Here is a 20,914-nt window from a genome sequence, read left to right on the forward strand (position 1 = left end):
GCACAGGAGCCTGTTGGATGGTTTTGGACAGGCTCTTCACTTGAAAATAACCAAACCAATAACAAACTTGAACAACAACAAACCCCAAACCACAAAAGCCCTGGGAGGAACCACACTTGCTGCTGAAATAGAGATGTGGCCCGAGAGCTTTGCTCTGGTAAAGGCCAAGGAACACAGGCAGTCAGAAGCCTGTGCCAACCTGGCCTGGGCGGAGAAGCCCTTTGGGATGTGTCCATGCCCCTTTCCCAGGATATTTGTTGTTCCTTTTACATGCTGTCCTGTTGCATTGCCTGAGCATGTTCCAGCTTTGCAAAACAGCAAAAAGATTGTTGTGCTCACAGGTGAGAAGTTGTGGAAGGGTTAAAGTAGTAATTGTTTAAATCTTTTAGGCTTTCCTCCCAGTTCTGTGGTAATTTGATGAAGAACTTCACCCTAATTAAATATTCAAATTAGGAATAAGTGTCAGTATGGCTTCCCATTGCCTGGAATGATGATTAATTGTATTCAAAACTCTAGTGGCCGCTGTAATCTAAACCAAACCGTTGTTCTTGATTATTTGTGCAACACATTTACCATGTTTTTGTTTTAAAATTTAAACTAGTAATTGATTTGCCATATGCTGCAGAGCTGCACATACTTCCACGATATGTGTTTAGGAACTTGGGGACTTTGTAATTGGGATTTTCTTGCTTTTCAATGGCAGCCTCTTTTTTTTGTCTTCTACAATGCAAAATGATTTGGCTCTCACAACACATAAGGAAAATGTATTATGCAGTCAACTTTGTAGGTATAAGTTATATTGATCCTGGCCAAAGTTTGCATTAACTTAAAATAAATTAGGCTTTGTTTCCCATTTCTCCCTACAATGTCATGCTTTTGTAAAAGGACAGGGGGAAGTGGAGACCTGATTTCCATCCAGCAGTCACTGCCCTGTCTTGTAGTCTTGCAGCTGATGTTCTTCTTGGAGATGTCTCTCTGGCTGTCCACGTGCATCTCAGTGGGAGTGATGGAATGCCCAGTTGTCCTACCTCAGGAATGGCAAGTGGCCCCCAGGGTGGGGATGTGGGCCATTGTTTCCCAACGTGCCCCTGCCCTTGTTACAGCCACAGTGAAGCCCCTGGTGCCCAGGCTGGGCTGGCACTGCTCCCCAGCCCCAGGAGCAGCGGTGGCAGTGCTGCTGAGGGCAGGTCTGTGTGTGCTCCCTTGGTCATGCCCCTGCCACCACGGGATTCCTCAGTGTCTGAACATCAGTCCATGTGACATGGAGAGAAAGGGGGTTCCCTGTGGGGTTGGGCAGTGAGGACTGGGCACTCCTGCTGCTGCTGCAGTCGTGTGTGTGGTCAGGTCCTGGGCAGGCACACGTGGCACATGCACCCCTCCATCTGCTGTGTGTGTGTGTGTGAGCTGCCTGGCACGGTGGGACCCACGGGGGCTGTGCTGCAGAGGTTTTTCTGCAAGCAGAGGGCTCAGAGCTGTGCTGGAAGGCTGCTGCCTGCGTTCTGGAGCCGAGGGCTGTGTCGTGGTGCTCAGGCAGTGCTGCCTTGAGCAGCTGTGGGACAGTCCCTGCAATCCCCTGGCTGAGGGGACGTGTGTCACCTCCCTGGCGTGGCAGTGGGCTGTGCAGGAGGGCTGTCCAGAGGGCAGGGGGTCAGCCTCTCCTGCAGCACAAGCTGGTACAAACTTCTAAAAAATACTCTCTTTAGAAATGGCCCTTTTAAGTAGATCTGCTTTGTTTGCTTCCAGAACAATTCCTGCTGTTCTCTTTGTGGTGAAGAAAGCAGTTCCCCTACAGACCAGAGAAATTCAAAGTCTTTCTATTGGCTGTTTCGGTGCCTTGGAAAGTATTTTTGGATACTGCTATTAAAAACCAAATGAAAAGTGTGTCATGCCTACAGGCAGTGGTCTCCTGTTTTAAAGTGTGTTCATGACAAACCTGCTTCTCCAGAGACTCTCATGTGGTTGTGTTTTAAGAAGCAAACTGATAGCCAAATTCAAATATATTTTCACACCATCTTTTTTTGGTTAGAAATAGCTTTGGGAAGCACAAGCAAACTCAGACTGGTGTTTGCTTTTTCTTATTTTATCTGTGCTGTTCACCATCAGCTGCATCGAGGGCTAAAAATACATAGTTCTTCCCAAAATGTGTCCTGTTTTTAAAGACAGATAAACTTCCAGATGATTCATGTGGTAGATAAAACCTGCTGGCTGAGGACATGGGTTTGATGCTCTGCTGGAGAATACCCAGGGCCCTGTCTCACACACAGGGACTCCAGGAGGACACAGGGGTGTCCTGGTTCTCCCTCTGGCAGGAGGGGGATGCCGAGGGTCTGCCTGTGTCCAGGTGAGGTGGGAGCTCCTGCCTCTGCCTCGTGCTGCACTGAACCCCTCTGTGAAGAGGGAGCCTCTTCATTATGTGTGGCAACACGGTCCGAATGATTAATGATAACATTTTATTAAAATTCACACAGACCTGGGATCTGCATTAGAAAAATACAGATTTTAATTAAAAGCGAAAACCACGTGGGCTGTTCCTGGGTGCTGGCTCGAGTGGAGCTGCTGTGCCTGGCCAGGGGCAAATGCCCTGCTCAGGGTGGATGCCCTGCCAGGGCTGGATGCTCCACCACGGGTGGATGGTCACCGTTGCAGCCCTCAGTTTTTGGCTGAGCCCAGTGCTCAGTGGGGTGGAGGAGGCTGACATTGCGTGTAGACAGTTTTGGAAGCAATGTTAATATCAATATTTGCTGCTTAACCTGACTGGAGTCATCAGGCTGGAGCGAGATGACAGCAGCAGCATTTTCTGCTCTGTAGTAACATCATCCCCAATTCCCCTCTCTCCCTCAGGCACATCTCGCTGACACTCCCGGCCAGCTTTCGGGGCAAGAGTCACAGCAGCCGCCTGGACCTGGAGCACCAGCACTCCAACCTGTACGCCATCTCAGGTGAGCTGCCACAGCCTCTTGGCTCTTGTGGAATCAGGAGTGTAACCAAGTACAGCAAACCTGCACGTGCAGACAGCCAGGTGTGTGCTACCCATGGAACAACATCAGCTTTTGATCGGTGCCGTTTAATAGTTGAGAGCAGCCGGGGTGCAGAGAGACCCCAGGCAGGTGTTGGCAGCAGGAGGTGTTGCTGATCCCCAGGGAGATTGCAGCCCCTGAGGAGGGATGGTAGAGTCACACTTAGCCACAATTTTCTCTTTGTTATGTTGTTTTTGAAAGGGGAAAAAAATATTACCTTTAAACCTGACTCCGTCACAACGTAGTGAAAGAACAGTCCCTTCTTCTGGCTGAAGGAGATTTTAGGACAGGTTGGAAACCCAGAAAAAACAGCAGTGGATTCAGTGGACTGTGCAGTAGGTACTGCTTGTGCATAATCAGGGAAGAGAAGATGACAAAAATGTGCCATTCACAGGTTTTTGCTATTAATAGTGAGTGACACTTGTAACATGGGAACATGGCATTAATTCATGTACCATAATCAAAGGGTTATTTAAAAGGTAATCTCTGCCTGAAACTGCAGCTTCGGGTTCCTAAAGAGATAGAATATAACAATTGCATAATTCTTGTCAGTCCTTGTTTTTCTTGTTACTCTCCTGCCCTAATAGATTTGGAAATGTAAGGGAAGGCGTGTTCCTGTGTTCACACGAGACAATCCTGCATGGAGATGGGAAGCTGTGCTTTCTCTCCTGGGAAAGCACCAAATGCCCAGCAGCAGCTCTGTGTGGGTGTTACTGTGAGACCCTGCTCCAGGGTGTACAGGGCTGCCTCTGCTCACTGCACAGCCTGAGCAGCCCTTTGCAAAGGGCCTGAACGCTTTTTCAGATCATTACAGCCAAAGCACAAAACAGGCCTATGGAGCTGGGCAGGGCATTAGTTCTCCATGTTTGCATGAGCACATTTCAAAGTGTATAACTCTTATTTTTCCTCCAATTGCACATTCTCGTCCTGAAATGCTGTTATATGAGTTGTGCATATGCTGTAATGGCTATTGCAGCTGTGAGCCCTTTCCAAAGAAAGACTCTTGTCATGTGAAACATCCCGTGCGTTGGCAGGGTCTTCGTGCACAGCTCCTGACCGTGGCTGCCTTGTCAGCAGCTGCAACGAGGTGCTGGGACAATTCCCTTTGTGTGCCTCAACCTTGCTGAGGTGGATTAGCCCCCAGACGGTTCTGTGGAAACCATTCCCAACTTTCCTGTTCCGTTGGCGTTGTGTGCAGCCAGTCCGGTCTGTCTGCAGTGCTCGCTGCAGTGCCATGGCAACGGGGGATTTAGGGACGCCCACCGGAGCTGTGCTGCAGGCCGCGCTCTGCTGGGCCGGGCTTTGCCGGTCCTGCTTTGCCAGGCCACGCTTTGCCAGGCTGCGCTTTGCCGGGCCGCACTTTGCCGGTCTTGCTTTGCCGGTCTTGCTTTGCCAGGCTGCGCTTTGCCGCAGTGGGGTCCCCGCCGGGGTGAGGTGGGTGTGTGGGGGACGTGGCAGTGTTAGTGGCCGGTGTGGTGGGCGAGGGGACGCGGGGTCTCCGGCGGGCACAGGATTCCTCCCTGCCCGCGTGGCAGACAGGCCTGGGGGCTCCCTCTCTTGGCTCCCAGCATAGTGGAGCGGCTTCTGGGGCTGGTGAGGGGAACAAAAGGCATCAAGAACAGTCTCTTCTCTTCCAGTTTTGGTAGTGCCTCAGTCTGTGGTGGGCACAGGAGGAGCTGCTCGGGAAGGGAGGGCTGGAATGAAGAGCTGCAGCGTGGTCTCGCTTCGCTCTCTGTAGACACCCAAGATTTTCTCAGTAGTCAATGAAAACAACATTTTAAGCTGGGGTTCAGCATGTTTGTGGAAGGTGACATGAATTTTGGCTGTCGATCCTACTCTCTGTCTCAAATACATTTTGGCAGAATGACCGTATCCTTGCTGGAACTGCCCATTGCCCCTTGGGCTGTGTAATGCAGTTGTTGTTTGCACAGAACTGGAGTCAAGGAAAAAATGATCCTGAAAACAACAATTACAGTTTTTAACTAGCCTTTTGTCATTGCCAGTCTTGGCAACGAGACATTGGGTGACCAGAAAGTTAAGGAGGCTTCTCTTGGTGCAGTAAACTAATAAGTCAGTCCCTGACAGGGTGCAGAGAGGGAAGCACTGCCCAGACCCCACAGCAGGAGCCTGTCAAGCGCTGTGGCAGTGCAGCACTGGTACTGCTGGCATCATCCTCGTGCCCAGCACCTTCACTGGTCCCACCTCGTGCCACACATCCCAGACCAAAAGGCAGAATTAGTTCTAAGTCAATGTGCAGAAGGTCTGTGGGTGCTGCTGTGAGCGGGGTGCTGAGGAGCTGCCAGGTTTAATGTGCAGCTCTGGAAGAAGAATGCCTCACTCCAGACAGACCTGTCAGCAGACACGGCTCAGTATTTCACAGCACAGTCTTTTCTCATGGCCTTCAGCTTAATTAAGATGTTGTTGTGACTACATACTGCCTTCATTTCAGACTTGAGCATCTTCTGCCTGCATATTGCTTGGGCTTATCAGAGGCACAAGGACAGTGAGGGAGAGGCAGCTCTCGCAGGCAGGCACAGATAATAACATACAGGGAAAATTCCTGAATGAAGTGAAAAATTATTTATAATAATGGTACTCAAATAGAAGGGAAATAAGTCACTCTAAGGGTATATAAATTTTTATGATAGTGTATAAACAGCCATAGCTTGCCTTGTCTCCCATCTATCCCTGCAGAGAATGAGGGCAACATCTAGCATAAAGAAAAATATAATAAGAAAACGAAGAAATGAATGGGAAGAGCTGGAGGATTGATCACCCGGTGTATTTGTATATCCTGATGTAAAAGGTGCTGCTGACAGGTGGCCAGGTTTCTTCTGTATAAAACCATGTGTGTGCTGTCAGGGCGGTGTGAGCAGCCTTGTTTCGATTGATGAATTGCCTGCTTTCTTGATTAAACCTTCCGTCACTTACAAAACAAAAAACCTGTGTTTCGATGGCAGAGTGGGACATGTCAAAAAAATCTGTCTGCTTTACCTTTGTGCAGATGTTGGGCACAGACTGCCACATGTATTATTAAAATGAATGTGGCATTTACTGTGCATTATTTCTTTCCTGGGAGAAGGGACCTGTAAATTATATGCTAATAATAAGCTTTAACCCTTTCAGGAACCTGGAGATTTAGGAATGCAAATGTTCCTGCAGGCCTCACTAATTGAATGGGCTCTAACACTGCAATGCTCTGAAGTAACCAAGCATTGGGTTCCAGCACAGTGGGCTGGTGCCTCTCAGGATCTTGCCTCCGTAAGTTTGGGGGTGTAGCAGGCAGATTTATGTAATTTGAATGTAGGACAGTCTCATCCCTTCTCTTGACCTGTTTGTCTGACTATGATGGAAATTGTGTTGCCTGCAGTCTGTCAGACAGTCTGTACAACCCCCTCAGAATGTATGCACAAAGCACTTTAAGACTATTTGTACCAGTTTTGTGCAGGAAACCAGTGAGTGAACTTCCAGATCCTGCAGCAGCTGGCAGCACGTAGCCAGAAACCCAACTTCAGTTATATGAACCTTTCCAAGGATTTTTATTTTGGCAGAAATTTGGAGATAACAAGAGGATCAGTTACCCTGGGATAGGACCAAGGTTCATCTTTTGAACTTTTAGATATGGAAACTATTCTAGAAAAGCAACAGAACAAAACCAAAACTTGTTTTGATATATGTCTATTGATAATATTTTGAAATAACTCTTGCCAGCTGTCATCCCCAAACAATTAAAACATTTATGCAAATACCTTAAGAAATGAATGATGTTAGCTTGACACACTGATATGCCATTCATAAATTTGGTACCTCAAGTTGTGTTAATCCATAGAAGTAAAGCAGGATCCAGAAACACAGATTATTTGCACTGTATAAAACTTAACTGAAGTGGTTTTTACAATATGCTTAAGAATCTCCCACTGCTCAGAGCGTTCTCAGTTCAGTTGAGCTGCAGGTGAAAGTTCCTCTGAAATTCTCTTTCAGAGGAAAAAATCCATGTCCTCTGGGTTGGAGCTCAGATGTCACATCCCAAAGCATCACACACTTCATCCCCTGGTAAAGCAATGTCTGTGCTGTGATCAGGGGTGCAGCACCAGCCGTGCATTTGCTGAGGAACGTTGGGGTTTGGAGCAGTCATTTGATGCAGTGATGTCTTTGCATGTATTTCTTACCTTAAAGGTATTATCATGTGATTGTCTTTAACCACATTATCAACACAATTGCTTGTGTGAGTATTTTTCTGTGAGAAGCTGGGCTGAGCACCAGGGAGGGGAAGCACAGCCAGCTGCCAGCACAGCCTGGTGTTGGCTGGAGGTGTGTGCCAGCACACCATGGAGCAGGGAGGTTTCCATGGGCAGCTCTTACAGGTGCCACTTCCTCCACAGCTCTCCCTTGTTTATTTTGGAATCACACCCCAGTATTTATTACCTTAAGGAGGTAAATATTTACTTAAATGGGTGTTTATTATATTTTATATATAAATATTTATTTATGATATTTATTATTTATTTCCCTCTTTAAGACACTTTCTATAAAGGCCAGAGCAAACTGTGGTCTGAGGGGTTGGAAAGGGAAACACTTGCAAGGGGATGCTCCGGTCCAAGTTCCACCTGCTGGGTCTCACAGGTGAATGTTCCCAACATGTTCCCTGGGGCAGGGCCCTGTTGGGGAGGGGGCAGAGGGGCTCAGCCTGGTGCAACCTGGCCAGGGCACTGGGTGAGGTGAGCCAGGGTCTGGCCAGGGCACGGGGTGAGGTGAGCCAGGGCATGGCCAGGGCACGGGGTGAGCGAGCTGGGGTCCCTGTGCAGGAGGAGGGGCTGCTCCTGCAGGCACTGCAGTGAGGGTGGGTGTTCACTCTACACTGATTTCTAATCCAGCTCTCTGGAGGCAGCAGAGAGTAGAAAACTGATGTTAATGATCTGAAAAACATCAAAGCCAGTGGATTCCCAAAAAGGAAAGCGAGTTGCTTTTCCGTGCTGGAGGTGTTGGCTCTCAGTGAAGGGCAGGTGTCACCTGTCTGGGAAGCCTTTGCTTTGCTCCTACAGCAGCAGTTTGCTTCCTGATTCCTTCTCCTGTTCGCAGCAGCTGACTTGGGAATGTCTAGTGGGACCTATCCTTTTTTTTCCTTTTTTTTTTTGTAATGACAAAAGTTTCTTTCAGAGGGTTTTCTAGATTTCATTACATTTCAGTGCCCATATGTCAAGTTCCTTCTTGTTGCAAAATGCCAGGTTATCTGGCCACACCTGCCACTTCCTTGGATGTCTGTTTTCTTTTAAAAGACACTGTATCTTTTTTCTGTGTGTAGGACAGACATTTTAATCAGATGTTAGTCATTTATTTTTGCAAACTATTGTTTTCCTTCATCATTTTTGCAGACAATTAAATGGCTCACTTGGCACGGTGTGTCTGCTTTATTAAAACAGGTAATTTTGAAAAAAAGAAAAATGCTATTTTTTGGATCAGTGCACAAGGATTGCTTTTATCTTTGTTGTCTGGCACAATTCCTGGTGGTTCTGTGATCCCCTCCGATGTTCGAGGGTTTTGGGACCCCCACTCTCAGAAGGGGAAGTCTTGTGCTACATCTTACTGTTGGTCCCCATCCCTTCATTATATTCTTAGCACTTCTTAAGAGTAGAAGCGGAACTAAATTTATATTTTGTGACACTGAATTTTAATCAGGATGGTCCAAAAACCAGACAAGTTGTGACACAAGCTTTATTCTGCATTGAAACCTCTTTACTGAGGCTGAGATTAAAGTCATCCTGTTCTTTACCTTATTGCAATTTTCAGTCTTTGGACTAAGAGACCTGGATAATCTTCCAAATATGAAAGGTCCTATTAATATCCAGCAGTTCAGGGATTCTCATGTAAAATGCTGCAGCTGCGTATTTCAGAAAGGGAAGTGTGTTACTTAATACTGTATTTAATGAGATTCAGAAAGTACATTTGTTATTAAATTAGCCCATCCATGGTGTGCAGACCCCTGGTGTCCTGTGGCAGCACATCCTCCACGTTATCTGGGCTGTGCTGGGCCAGCAGCCCCAGATGGGGGTGATGGAGTTGGGAATTCTCCGCTGGTGTCTTTTTTCAGACGTGTTTTTTTGATGAACATGCTGTTGCCCAAAGTGCTCTTCATTGTCTTCCTCACCTTGGTGTCATGGGAGGTGGAGGCCCTGGCTGGGCACTGCCCTGCTGGCATGGGGAGTGGCACGCAGGCATCACCCCTGTTCCTCAGCTCACACAGCACCTTCCCAGGAGGCTGCTCAGTCTCTGCTGACAGGATTATCTGGCTGTAACCCACCCAGTGCAGGGTGCAGGACACATCCCAAAGTGTGCAGCAGCTGGAGTGGGGTGTGATGGAGAGAGGGTGATGGCAAGGTGTCTCCACCGCTGGCATGGAGCCCCCAGCCAGGGGGACCCTCACTCCATGTACCCCCCAGCAGTGGGCCAAGGTTGGTGACTCCGGAGGAGGGTCACAGAATCACAGAATATTCTTAGTGGGAAGGGACCACAAGGATCAACAAGTCCAACTCTAAGGCCATGTGGGGATCAAGCCCCCAGCCTTGGTGTTCCTAGCACCGTGCTCTATCCAGCTGAGCTGATCTCGGGATGAGGGCAGGACTCGCTGGAGCACAACCTGGGGCGGGCTGGGCTGTGTTTGTTTTGCTTTGCCGAGTGCCAGAGTTTAATTTTTTTTAAATGAGAAGACGCTCGGAGGTTTGGATATTTAAACAGTTATTAACCGAATGACAATTAACAGATTGCAGAGACAGATTTTCTTTTCAAAACCCCCGAAATTGAGTACAGTTTGCAAAACTATCACGGCATAGTAATGACAATGAATTTTGATTTCCCGGAACTGATATTAGACTCCTTATTAAACTATGTGCATCTGCTTTTAATTTACTCCAAATAATTGGAAAATGCAATGAAGCTTTCCAATTAAAGCACGGCTTTATGCTGTTTAATAATACCCTCATAATATTATAGCTTATGAAGTGACAGGTGAGTTGGTGTATGAATAAAACATAAAGGCAGCAATAAGGGACAGAAAACCAGAGACAGTTGTTGGGGATTTTAAATGCTGGATGTAATTTGCATATATTAATCTCTTCTTTTCAGCCTTATCAGGCGTTCTTCAGTATTTGAAGTTAAAATAGCATTGACAGGCGGGAGTACGCTTAGTTTTTTCAAGGATTTATTACTTGTATAATTTCTGATCTTTAATAAGCAGATATGACTGATCCTCATAGTTCTATAGAAATCGGTTAATTGTTCCAGATGGCGTATACTGATTATGCAAAATTACTTTTCACACCATTTTTTTTTTCTGATGGAGTTTGGAGTAAAATTAAATTTTTTATAGCCTTCTTATCATGCTGTTTTACAGTGGGTTTTGCACAGAAGTTGAATTTAATCTACTATATTACATTGACCAGCACAGTTATTCTAATGTAGCATTCTGTGATTTGACAAAGAATAATAGAACACGTTGCTCATTGTGCATTTCTGTGCTGCTAATAAAAAGGAGTTGCAGTGCAGCAAACCAGGCTGTTATTTATGAAGAATGCTTAATTTGCACAGTTAAAAATGCAAAATTGTTACAATGAGTTGTTCACTCTTTTGGATAGAAGGCTCGGGCAGAACAAATGAAAACAGTCTTGTTGCTGCAGATTGCATCTAATAAAGCAGGAGTTTTTAAATGCCTGGTGTGGCTGGGCGAGATGGTGCTGGGAGGAGCAGCATCCAGGCAGCACACGCCAGCTCTGAGCAGGAGATGTCACTGGTGTTTTCCCTGATTATCATCATCCAGATATCTCAATGGCATCATTTCATAATTGAAAACATTTATAAAGGTTGTTGGGCTTCATTTATCTAATGAAAAGCTGTTTATATAAAATAAACCCCACATAAAGCCCTCTTGCTAATAAGTTTATTGCAGTTGGTTTTGGCAGGGACTCAGTTGTTGGAGGAGGTGTCCCATGGCCTTGCTGTCCTGGTCGTGGGCAGGGGCTGCCACTGGAGCCACGGGTTTATCCAGGAGTAGCACAGGTTCATCCAGGAGTAGCACAGGTTTATCCAGGAGTACCACAGGTTTATCCAGGAGTAGCACAGGTTTGTCCAGGAGTAGCACAGGTTTATCCAGGAGTACCATCAGGCCCTGGTTAACTCTGGCATGTCCTGCCCCTCCTGGGCCATAGGCAGAGGTCCTGCCTGGGCTGGGCTCCATCCTGGGGGCTGCGCTGCCACCACCCCTCAACCTCCAGGGAGGGGCCAAAGGACCAGTGGGGGCCGAGCCCAAGGCATGTTACTGATCTTTGAAAAGCAGAACAGCAAATGTTTAAAAAACGACCTTGTGGTTAATGGAATTAAAATCCCCAATTAAATTAGAAAAGTGGGGACACGGTAAATGGACTTTTAGGAAGAGTGCGTATTTTTAACTCAATAGAAAAAAAGACAAGTAATTAACTCAGCCATTAGAAAGCTCAGAATTTCTCTCATCTCCTGTGGAACTGGAAAATTGTTTAGTGTATACTCAAATATTCATATAGATACGAATAATATATGTGGAGACAACTAATGGCATAAATCAGAAATGATTAGAAAATATTTGTTCTAATGAAGTAATAATTTGGTGGTAATGCTTTTCATCAGTGCAGCTTAAGGCTACATTAAGTGGACAGACTTTATATGGATTCTCTAATTTTAATCTTCAAAATGATATCTAATGTCTCATTAAGACTTGCATATAATGTATCTTAAGTACAGTCATTAAATATAGTTTAGGGAGATGTATGTTCAGATATTGCTTAAAGATGTTTTAATAGGCCCATTTACTCTGATGATATTAATGAGCTCTTAACACATATTAAGCTTCTAAAACTAGTGGTGTCCTCTCACAGTGAGCAAGTCAACATTGGAATTGGATGCTCCAGCAGAGCTGGTTTTCCATGGACTCCTCAGGCCCCCTGTCCATCCCTGTAGCTCTGTCAGCGTGGGGCTGTCCCTGCTCCTGGCGTGTCCCTGGGCCTGCAGGGGCTGTGGGGGGGTGGCTGCTGGGCATGGTCAGAGCTGTGGGCTGGGAACAGGCTGGGAACAGTGTCTGTGCATATTGCACACATTGGGCTGCATATCTGTGAAAATAAACAAATCAGATAGTGTAAGGAAAGAGCCAAATAGAGTCACGTGTTTAGATAAATTCTGCTTTTTGATCATCCTAAGTGAAGATGCAAGAGTCATAATTGAGATAATAAAAACTGCTTGTTCTCTATTGTCTCTTCAGTTTCAGCTCAAAAAGTTATTGCAAAGAAAATTCTCTGGTTTCATCACTCAGCTCTTCTTAACAAATCCTTCTGAGTTCAGAGACTTTTATAATTACTAAATTGGTTTGTTAGGAGGAGATAATAGCAAATTTCTTTTTTTCATAATTGGACATTTCTTCCCTGTAGGCTAATGCAGGCGCAGCACTCACATACACAATAAGCTGTGCTTTTGAAAGGCTGTAAGTAGCTAATAAGTGCCGTGGTGTCAATGGAGAGTAATGGCGCGCTGATTAGCATAATTAATGACAAATGGTGCTGCGGAGGGCTGGATGGCTTTAGCAGATGATGGATGCGCTGCGCCAAGGCCGAGCCCTGCCGTGGGGGCTGCCAGTGCTGCCCCCTGAGCTCGGTGCCCCCAGTGCCCCCAGCCACTGCCATCCTGGGGCTCAGTGCCCCCAGTGCCCCCAGCCACTGCCATCCTGGGGCTCGGTGCCCCCAGTGCCCCCGGCCACTGCCATCCCAGGGCTCAGTGCCCCCAGTGCCCCCAGCCACTGCCATCCTGGGGCTCGGTGCCCCCGGCCACTGCCGGGGCAGCTCCGTGGGGCAGCTCTGGGTGCCCCGTGCCACAGCACGGCGTGTGCCCACTGCGCTGGCACAGGAGCTCCGTGGGGCCAGCACCAGCAGGAGAGGAGCCAGGGACGAGCCATCCTCATCCTCTGAGGGCTGGAGGGCTGCGCCAGGCCTGGCCGTGCAGGACGGGCACATTTATCTGTGGCTTGATTAATCGGGGCTCATTTGCATTCGCAAATGAGACTGATAAAAATGAAGTTACCTTTTCACCTTTAAGGGGGAGGAGGGATTATTTCTAGGTTGTCTCTTTTTTAAGTGATAAGCAACTCTTTTACCAATAAGGATGAAAATACTTAATTTGCATTAGCAAAAGAAGCTAATTATAATATAGTTAATTAGCATCTAGAAACGAGGATTATCTTAATTACAAAGCACAGTTTCCTTAATAGCTACAAAACTGTAAGTTTGATCTGTGTGGAGATTGGTGACTATTATTATGTAATTACTGATCATATTAATGGTGCAATGTATTTAGATATCATTTGCATATGCAAATGAAATTTACCTGATAGAAATATGTGGCTCCGGTAATGACTTTGAACACTTAAAAATTAAATCCCATTAGGAGATCTGGATCCCGAGTTGCTGTGCAGTGGCACAGTGGATCTCCTCCTGCAGAAGAGCCTTTGCCTCTGCAGAGCCGTGGATCTGTGTCTGGTGGTTGGGAGGAGAAGGGAACATCCCTCGGTGCCAGGCCCAGGCTCCTGCAGCGGGCAGTGCCCGTGCCCTGTGCTCTCCTCTCCAGTGCCAAAGGCCTCAGCTTTGGGTCCGTGTCAAGGCTCTCCTCGCTGGATGAGTGTTCCATGGGATAGTGGGAGCACACTCTGCATCAGTGAGCTCCAGGGTAGGAGATGGGTGTCCCATGTCCTTTCTAGCCACACTCCTTGTGAACCCTTCTTTGCACTGACCTTCAGGCATGCCTGGGAAATGGAGAACGTGGTGCTCTGGGGTAGCTGATTGGGCTTTGTTCCCCTGCTTTTACTGGAAAAACAAAACTGCCTGCGTGTTAAAAATAACTCAAGCCCTTTAAACCAAAACCATGTAAAGAGAGGATGCCACGCACCCTTGTCTCCCCTGGGAGCCCTGTGGGACAGATGTTGGTCTCGGTGTGCAGCTGGAGGACACGGGGTGCTGCTGGGCAGGATCACAGCGTCATTGCACATGGGAGCACCTTCCCCTGGCTGCTGTCCAGAGAGCCTGGGGAGCCCAGAACCCTCATGGTGGCAACAAATCCCACCTCACACTGTAGGTGGCTTGGCAAAGGAAAATCAAAGCTTCCAGGGCCAGAGGCTGTAAGGAAATGCAGTGTGGCTGTAATACCCCTGCTCCTACCCTGCAGCACTGAAAGGACCGCAGAGCAGAACATCGCCGTGCTGGGAGGAAGCCGCGGTACCCAATGGGATGTTTCTCTCATCAAGCAGCAGAAATTTCCAGCTGCTGGCCAGGGAACACTGCAGCCATTGTGGGGCTGCCCAAGATGCTTTTTGCAAGTGCTGCTCCAGCCCGCGCCGCCGGCAGACAGACATTACATGTTTAATGACTTCCACGGAGTCTGTCGTTACAGCCAGGGCTGAAAGGAATGGAAAAGCATCTGCGTTTCTCTTCAGCAGGGCCGTGAGCTGAGGCTGGAGCAGAGCCTGCCTTCTCCTCCCTTTGCCTCCCTTCACCTCCCCGTGCCTGAGCTGGCCCGGCTCTGCTGCAGCCCCACGCGAGTGCCCTGGTTTGTATCTGCTCTGCTCTAATTAATTAAGGGTTGTTGCTTGGAAGTAGCACATGCTAAGGTGTGATCTTTGAAGTTTAGTGTGGTGCAGAGACTTCAAAGGGGACATTTTATTAAAAAATAATAAAATCAAGAGCTCCTAAACACTTGCAATTTGAAGAGCTTGTTTGAAGTCTCTCCATGTTCTGTGGTGCTGATGGAGCCACAGTACTGAGGTGCTCCTTAGCTGTCACCATGCAGCACTTAACCCTCACTTTATTTAAAAAAAGAAAATAATCAAAACCAGGAGTATTTTCTCAAGTGTTTTCATGGCTTGATCTTAGCGGTAAAGAACTAATTGTGCCATGTCATGAGCTATGCAGGAAGCGGAGAAAATCAAGGCTGACAATCAAATTAGCAAAAATGAAAATTTAGTCCAGGTCTGTTTTTTTAATCAAAGTCATTTCAAGATGAACAGGAAAGCTGTAAACCTTTCCCAAGGCAGAGGTTTCCTTCTCCAGCCTGGGAGGGCCCTGCTCTCCCCTCACTGCACCAGACGTGGTTTGGTGCTGCTGCCTGGCCAGACCTGCACACCAGGCACAGGGCTGGGGCATTCCCAGCTGGCAGTGCCCCCACCCACTGCCTTGCTGCCCCATGGCAGCCCTGGGGTGAGCTCCTGCTGCCACGGGAGCTGCATGAGGTGCTCGTGGGGTCTCATGAGCTTGGGCGTGTGCCCTTGGCCGGCAGAGCTGAGCCCTGCGCCCCTGCCTTGTGCCCCTGTACTTTTCTTTTTTGACATGAAGTGTGTGCGTGCTGGGGATGGTGTCTGCAGCGGGGGGATGCAGCTGGGGTGGCCCCAGCGTTCCCCACTGCAGCCAGCTCAGCCACAGCTGGTGGGAGAGGCGGCTTTTGTTTTGCCCCTAAGGTTTTACCATCATCAGTGGTTTGGTGTGGTTTCATCTGGGCCTCGGTGCACGGGAGCACAGAGCACACACACATTTACTGTTCAGACTGCTGTTGAAGTGACCACATACAGAAATCTGTGAGGAGGAGGCTTAGCTGTGCATCATGGGGAGCTGGTTTGGTTTGGAAAGCTCACGCCCTTCTCTGGATGTGTTGCAGACTGATGTAAAATGTTTTTCCGTGCTCCTGAATGGTTTCCCCTGTGCTGAGGTGGTTGGTCAGGTGTCCTGTGCCACCCTCCGTGCGTGGCTGCAGAGCCTCAGGAGAGCAGAGCTCACACCAGGGCCGTGGTGGGAAGCAGAGGGCACAGAGGGAAGCCAGAGCTGTGTGCGTGGCAGGGGATGGAAGGGGGTACCAAGGGAGGTGTCCTGGCCACAGCCTGCCCTGGTCAGTGCCACACTGTGCCACCAGCTCCCCTCAGCTTACCCAGGTAGTCTTCTCTAAGCAGGGAAACTCGGTTTTATAGTGTTGGTGTATGCTGGTTTATGAGATATTCATCTTGGTAAAACATGAACACTCTGCTAGCTCTCAGGTCTGGGGAAAACCTGAATTCTGCGGCATTAGAGAAAGGTCTTTCTAAAATCTGACATCATTTAAATTTTAAAGGTGGCAGTAGCACATGCAGTGCTGGGTTTTTTGTTGATTTGGATTAACAGTGCTTTGTTTTCAAAGTCATGCAGAAAAATGTTTTGCAAGGGATTTATTTATTTAAATATTTTTAATATCAGCAGTCAAAAATTCAAGCATAAAAGGCTATGCAAAAACAGCAATAAAGTAATACAAAGCTATAAAAGCTTATGGTGAGAATTTAATGCAGAAACAGCTGTTATTTCCTTGGGAGTTGAGGTATATAAACTCTTTCGTGGCTGCATATCCCCCCAATCGTGGTGTGAGGAATTAGCACTCACTGCAGTGTGCAAGCGGAGCCCGCCAGGCTCTGAGGCAGCGATTCATCTGCACCCAGGAGCTAAATATGACAATGTTAGCATTTTTCATTTCCCTGACGTTACCATTAATAAAGCAATGATCCAAAAGAAGCTTTGCTGAGTCTGTTCTTTATGCTTCCATCACTCACGACTAGATAATTTCACACAGGATCGTTTTTAAATTAAATGACGATAAAAGCGCTCTGCTGTCCTGTGCTCACTAGTTCATAGAAGTCTATCAAGTCATTAATGTGTCATGACAAACTGCGAGTTGCATACTAGAGTAATTAATTATTTGCATAAATAACAGGTTGAACTTGGTGCTTTGAACCGTAATGACACGTGCAGCACATCCTGGACATCCTGGAACCTCTGGCAGAGGTCACGGGAGGGTGAGGGCTGTCCTGGCACGCAGGCAATCCCATCTTCAGGAGCTTGGAAGCTTTTGTGTTCCCAAGTTCTTCATTGATGGCTGCTTCAAGAGAGCATCTGATCTTTGGAGTTTCAGTGAACAATTATACAGATTTTCATAATCACCATTAATCACCACATATTTTTCAAGATAATTACAGCAACTATTATTTAGATTTCTCTTTTATGTGCACATTGTAGAAAAGAACAAGTGCTTATTACGCTGGGTAGAGAACTACAGTCTGAAGTTCTTTGTCATCCAGAAACTCATTATGTTAGCTGATGCTGCCTGTGAAAGTTCGTCAGCATGTTCAAATTAGGGTAGCATTGGCAGGTCTGATTATTTAAATCTGGTAGCTTTGCTAAAAATATAGTTATTCAAGAAAGATGAATTACTAATTTGACAACTGAGGTTTAGTTGGAGTCTGCAGCACAGAAGGCAGAATCTCTTGAGTGCTTAGAGGAGGGTGACAGTACTTTTTCAGATTAAAGGGAGAATTTCTAAGCGAGCTAACAAGTTGGATTTATAGACCGTGCTTTGGTGTCCTCCCTGATGGAGCCTTAGAGCAAGTCTTGGTTAATTACTTAAAGTAGCCACCAGGTAGAAGTTGGTTGTGCGTGTCAGTGGTCCTGCACCGCCGAAGGGGCCCTCACTGAGGCATCCATCCATCCATCCATCCATCCATCCACCCACCTCCTGGCTGCTGTGGGGGGTTCACAGGAACACTGTCCTTCAGGGCTGGGCTTTAGGAGTGTGGTTATGGCTGCTGGCACCTTTCAACTCTTTATCTAATTTCAGTGCCTGAGCTTATCAGCTGTGACCCTCAGCAAGATGCTGATCCTGGGAGGCAGCAAACAGCCATTGGAGAGAGTTTTCCTTCCGAAATCCCATTTTATTTTGTTCCATTTTGAGGGAGAAGAGCGCAGGCACCTCCCTCACCTGTTGCAGGTGCTGTGGGTACAGTGGCACGGGGAGAACTGCTGGGTTCAGCCCCTGGGGGGGGGGGCCCTGGGCAGGCATCCTTCTGGCAGCGAGGCTTTGTGGGGCAAGAGCAGCTTTGCCTGCCTGTGCAAGGAGGCTTTAACCTGCAAGGTGCAAACAATTATAATTTTTCTTCAGAAATATTTTAAAGTCACAACCTTTAAAGATGTTGAAAGCTGTGCGGGTCATTGGGGGAGCTGCTCCTGTAGAGGTGTGAGCAATGCTGTACAACTGGGACCTCGCCCACTGTTTGTGTTTGAATCAGCACAGGTACCTTTGGAATGAGCTGTGCTTTACCCTTCACCAGAACCAGCTCCTTTATCCCCTGGTGTTGCCATCTGCTGGTCTCAAACGTGGTGCAGGTTGACATGGAGGAGCCTGGAATAGCTTTTGGCCAGACTAAAACAGGAACTGCAGCTCAGGGCCAGGGCCTGGTCTGTTAGTGTGGCACTCCCCATGGAGGTGGTGACACAGGGCAGGACCTCAACACAGTGCTTGCTCATCAGAGCCTGCCAGGAATGCTTTAAAGGCAAGAGGAGGAAAAAGAAAAGGGAGGAGGAATCAGAAGCTGATGATGTTTATTTACAGCACAACATCAGGACAAGGGAGATGAAATTGAAATGCCCTCCTACAGTTCTGGTTTTATTAAATTTTATTATGAAATTAACTGCTGTAAACAGCAGTTGTGAGCTGCCTCATGGTGTGTGGCAGGAGCAGTGGCCCCAGTGCTGGACACCCCAGTGCTGGACACCCCAGTGCTGGGTACCCAGTCAGGCTCCAGCGTGGCCATGGGAGCTCTTTCCTGCTGTTGCTGGAGCTGCCTGGCCCTGGAGATCATCATGACCGTCCCTCTCCTGCCAGTCTCCATGAGCTGCTGTGGGAATTGGGCCTCAATTGAAATCCTCATGAATGTGAAAAAAACATCTTGGGCAGCAGCAGCAATGGGTGTCCCGTGCTGTGTGTGGGGCAGCAGGCAGTCCTTCCTCAGAGTGTTCACTTTGTCCTGGGCCTTTGCTCAGCCTGGGACCAGAGGTGAGGAGGAGCGCTGCTCCCCAAGCATCTGAGGGGCTCCCCATTGCCTGCCTGCAGCCCCTTGGGTGCCCAGAGGGCTCCAGGAGCCCGGCTGAGCCGCGGGGCGAAGCGGGGCTGTCGCCCTCCCGGCACTGGGGCAGGTAGAGGCAGCAGCCGCCTGGGGCCTTGTTTCTGTAAAGTTTCCAGAATTGGTGGTATTTAGACCCTCGTGACTCTGGTGCCTGGCTGTGAAAGGAGCCTGCTGAATGCACGCCTTGTTTTCTGCTTTCTGCCTTTAATGCATTTGAGCAGCAGGCTGGTGACGGGCCTGACACGCCGGCTCCGTGCGCTCCCGCGCTCGGGGAATGCGGCATTAATAACACACTTCCATGCATCATGCCACTTTTAAGCATGATCGTTATGATAAAGGGCATATACTTAATTACAGGCCTGCTTAATTACAGCTCTGTTGAAGCTCGTTTGTTTAGGAGAGTGCTAATTGCGCTGCTGAGCCTTTGGCTCACCCTGCTTTCATCTGCTGCTTCGCTCCTGGTCCTGAGCTGGGGCTGAGGCGGCCGAGGGCTGGGGGAGGCTCTGGGGGCTGCAGGGATGTGCTGGCTGAGGGCTGGGGGAGGCTCTGGGGGCTGCAGGGATGTGCTGGCTCGCCGTGGCTCAGCCTTTAGATTACTTTACAAAGGCTGGCGTGTGGCTGATCAAAGCGGGTTTCTGTCGGATAACAAATGCAGATGGTCTTCTAGGTTTAAAACTTCCTGGATTTGGTGATGCTGCTTTTCATCTGTTTCCTTTTGTTTCTCTTCATGCTGTGGCTGCCACACAGCACCTTTGATAACAAAATACTCCACTGGAGAGGGTTTTCAAATCAAAAATAGACAAAGCAAATGTAAAAAGCTAAGTATTCTTAAATGGTCCTTGTTAAATCACTAACCTGGTAACTAAGTGGTGCTGATAGGAGCAGAGAAATGCTGGGTTCGTGGGCACGGATCCTTTCTGAAAGGAAACCCTATTTGAGCATCACAGTGGGGCATTTCATGGCTTAAATTTGTGTTAATTTGAAGTTTTTATTTCTTTCAGAGCTGAAATTTAAAGACTTCCAATATTAGAGGTGTAAGTGTAATAAAGGGGGTGTATCTGGGGTGTGCACTGCCTTAGAAATTTGCCCTTTTCAGTCTTGTGTGCAAATTGCTGAGTTACATGTTTTAAAAATAAGTGTCTCCCTTGTGCTGCCACATCTCTTGGCAGGCTCCCTATGATGTCTCCAAGGTGGTGATAGCAAGACACACTGAACATCATTGCACTAAGATGAATATACAAGACAATAAAAAGGCAAACAGTGCTCTGAGTACAGTTAAGGTTGTGCTGCAGAGAGAGCTGAAGGCAGTGACACGAGACTGTGCCATGTGCCATCATGTCCTCATGTCTGTCCTTGTATTCCATTGGTTTCTACCCTCCAGATGTGGTTTGCAAGTGTTTGAGCTCTGTTGCTCACTGTTGAGTTTGCAGGGGCAGCAGTCAGGCCGGGGAGGGTCCTTGTTCCCAGGTGTTTGTCGTCACCCTGCCCAGGTGGTAGCACTGCCTGGTACACAGGTGGTGGTACTGACTGCTCTGGGGGTACAAGTCCCCTGAACCAGCTGTTCCTTGTTCTCTTGCTCAGACACCACCCAGTGTGCTCAGCTGGCTCTGTGAAGAGGTGGTAAATAGATGTGTGTCCTCCTTCCAGTTTCAAATACTGTCCTGCTTTGGCAGCTGAATGAAATTGGAAAATGCAAAATTGACACCATGAAATTGTATGTGGATAGAGCAGGGAGGATTCATTGGATTCCTGGTTTGGTAGGGACTGATCCAGCTATGTCTTAAATGGAAAGAAACCACTGGCAGGTTAGAGGGAAGGAAAGGCTGCAGTAACATCCAGGAGCAATCAGTCGTGTCAGTGCTGTGAATACTTGATCTGTCACTGGGAATGTGAGAAGTTGCATGTCAGAAATCAGCTGGAAATG

At 47.8% G+C, this 20,914-nt stretch overlaps 1 protein-coding gene across 2 annotated transcripts in view; it reads left to right on the forward strand.

The window, feature by feature from the left end:
* The window catches only part of MVB12B (multivesicular body subunit 12B), a 61,596-nt gene that overhangs the window by 30,479 nt on the left and 10,203 nt on the right, over window positions 1–20,914 (forward strand). For both annotated transcript variants that reach the window (XM_027687483.1, XM_027687482.1), the window contains one exon: window positions 2,842–2,939. In XM_027687483.1, the coding sequence (XP_027543284.1) occupies window positions 2,842–2,939 (98 nt within the window). The remainder of the gene's footprint in view (window positions 1–2,841; window positions 2,940–20,914) is intronic.

The sequence above is a fragment of the Neopelma chrysocephalum genome, unplaced genomic scaffold (assembly GCF_003984885.1).
Source record: "Neopelma chrysocephalum unplaced genomic scaffold, ASM398488v2 Primary Assembly neopelma1_74, whole genome shotgun sequence".
NCBI classification, from domain to species: domain Eukaryota; kingdom Metazoa; phylum Chordata; class Aves; order Passeriformes; family Pipridae; genus Neopelma; species Neopelma chrysocephalum.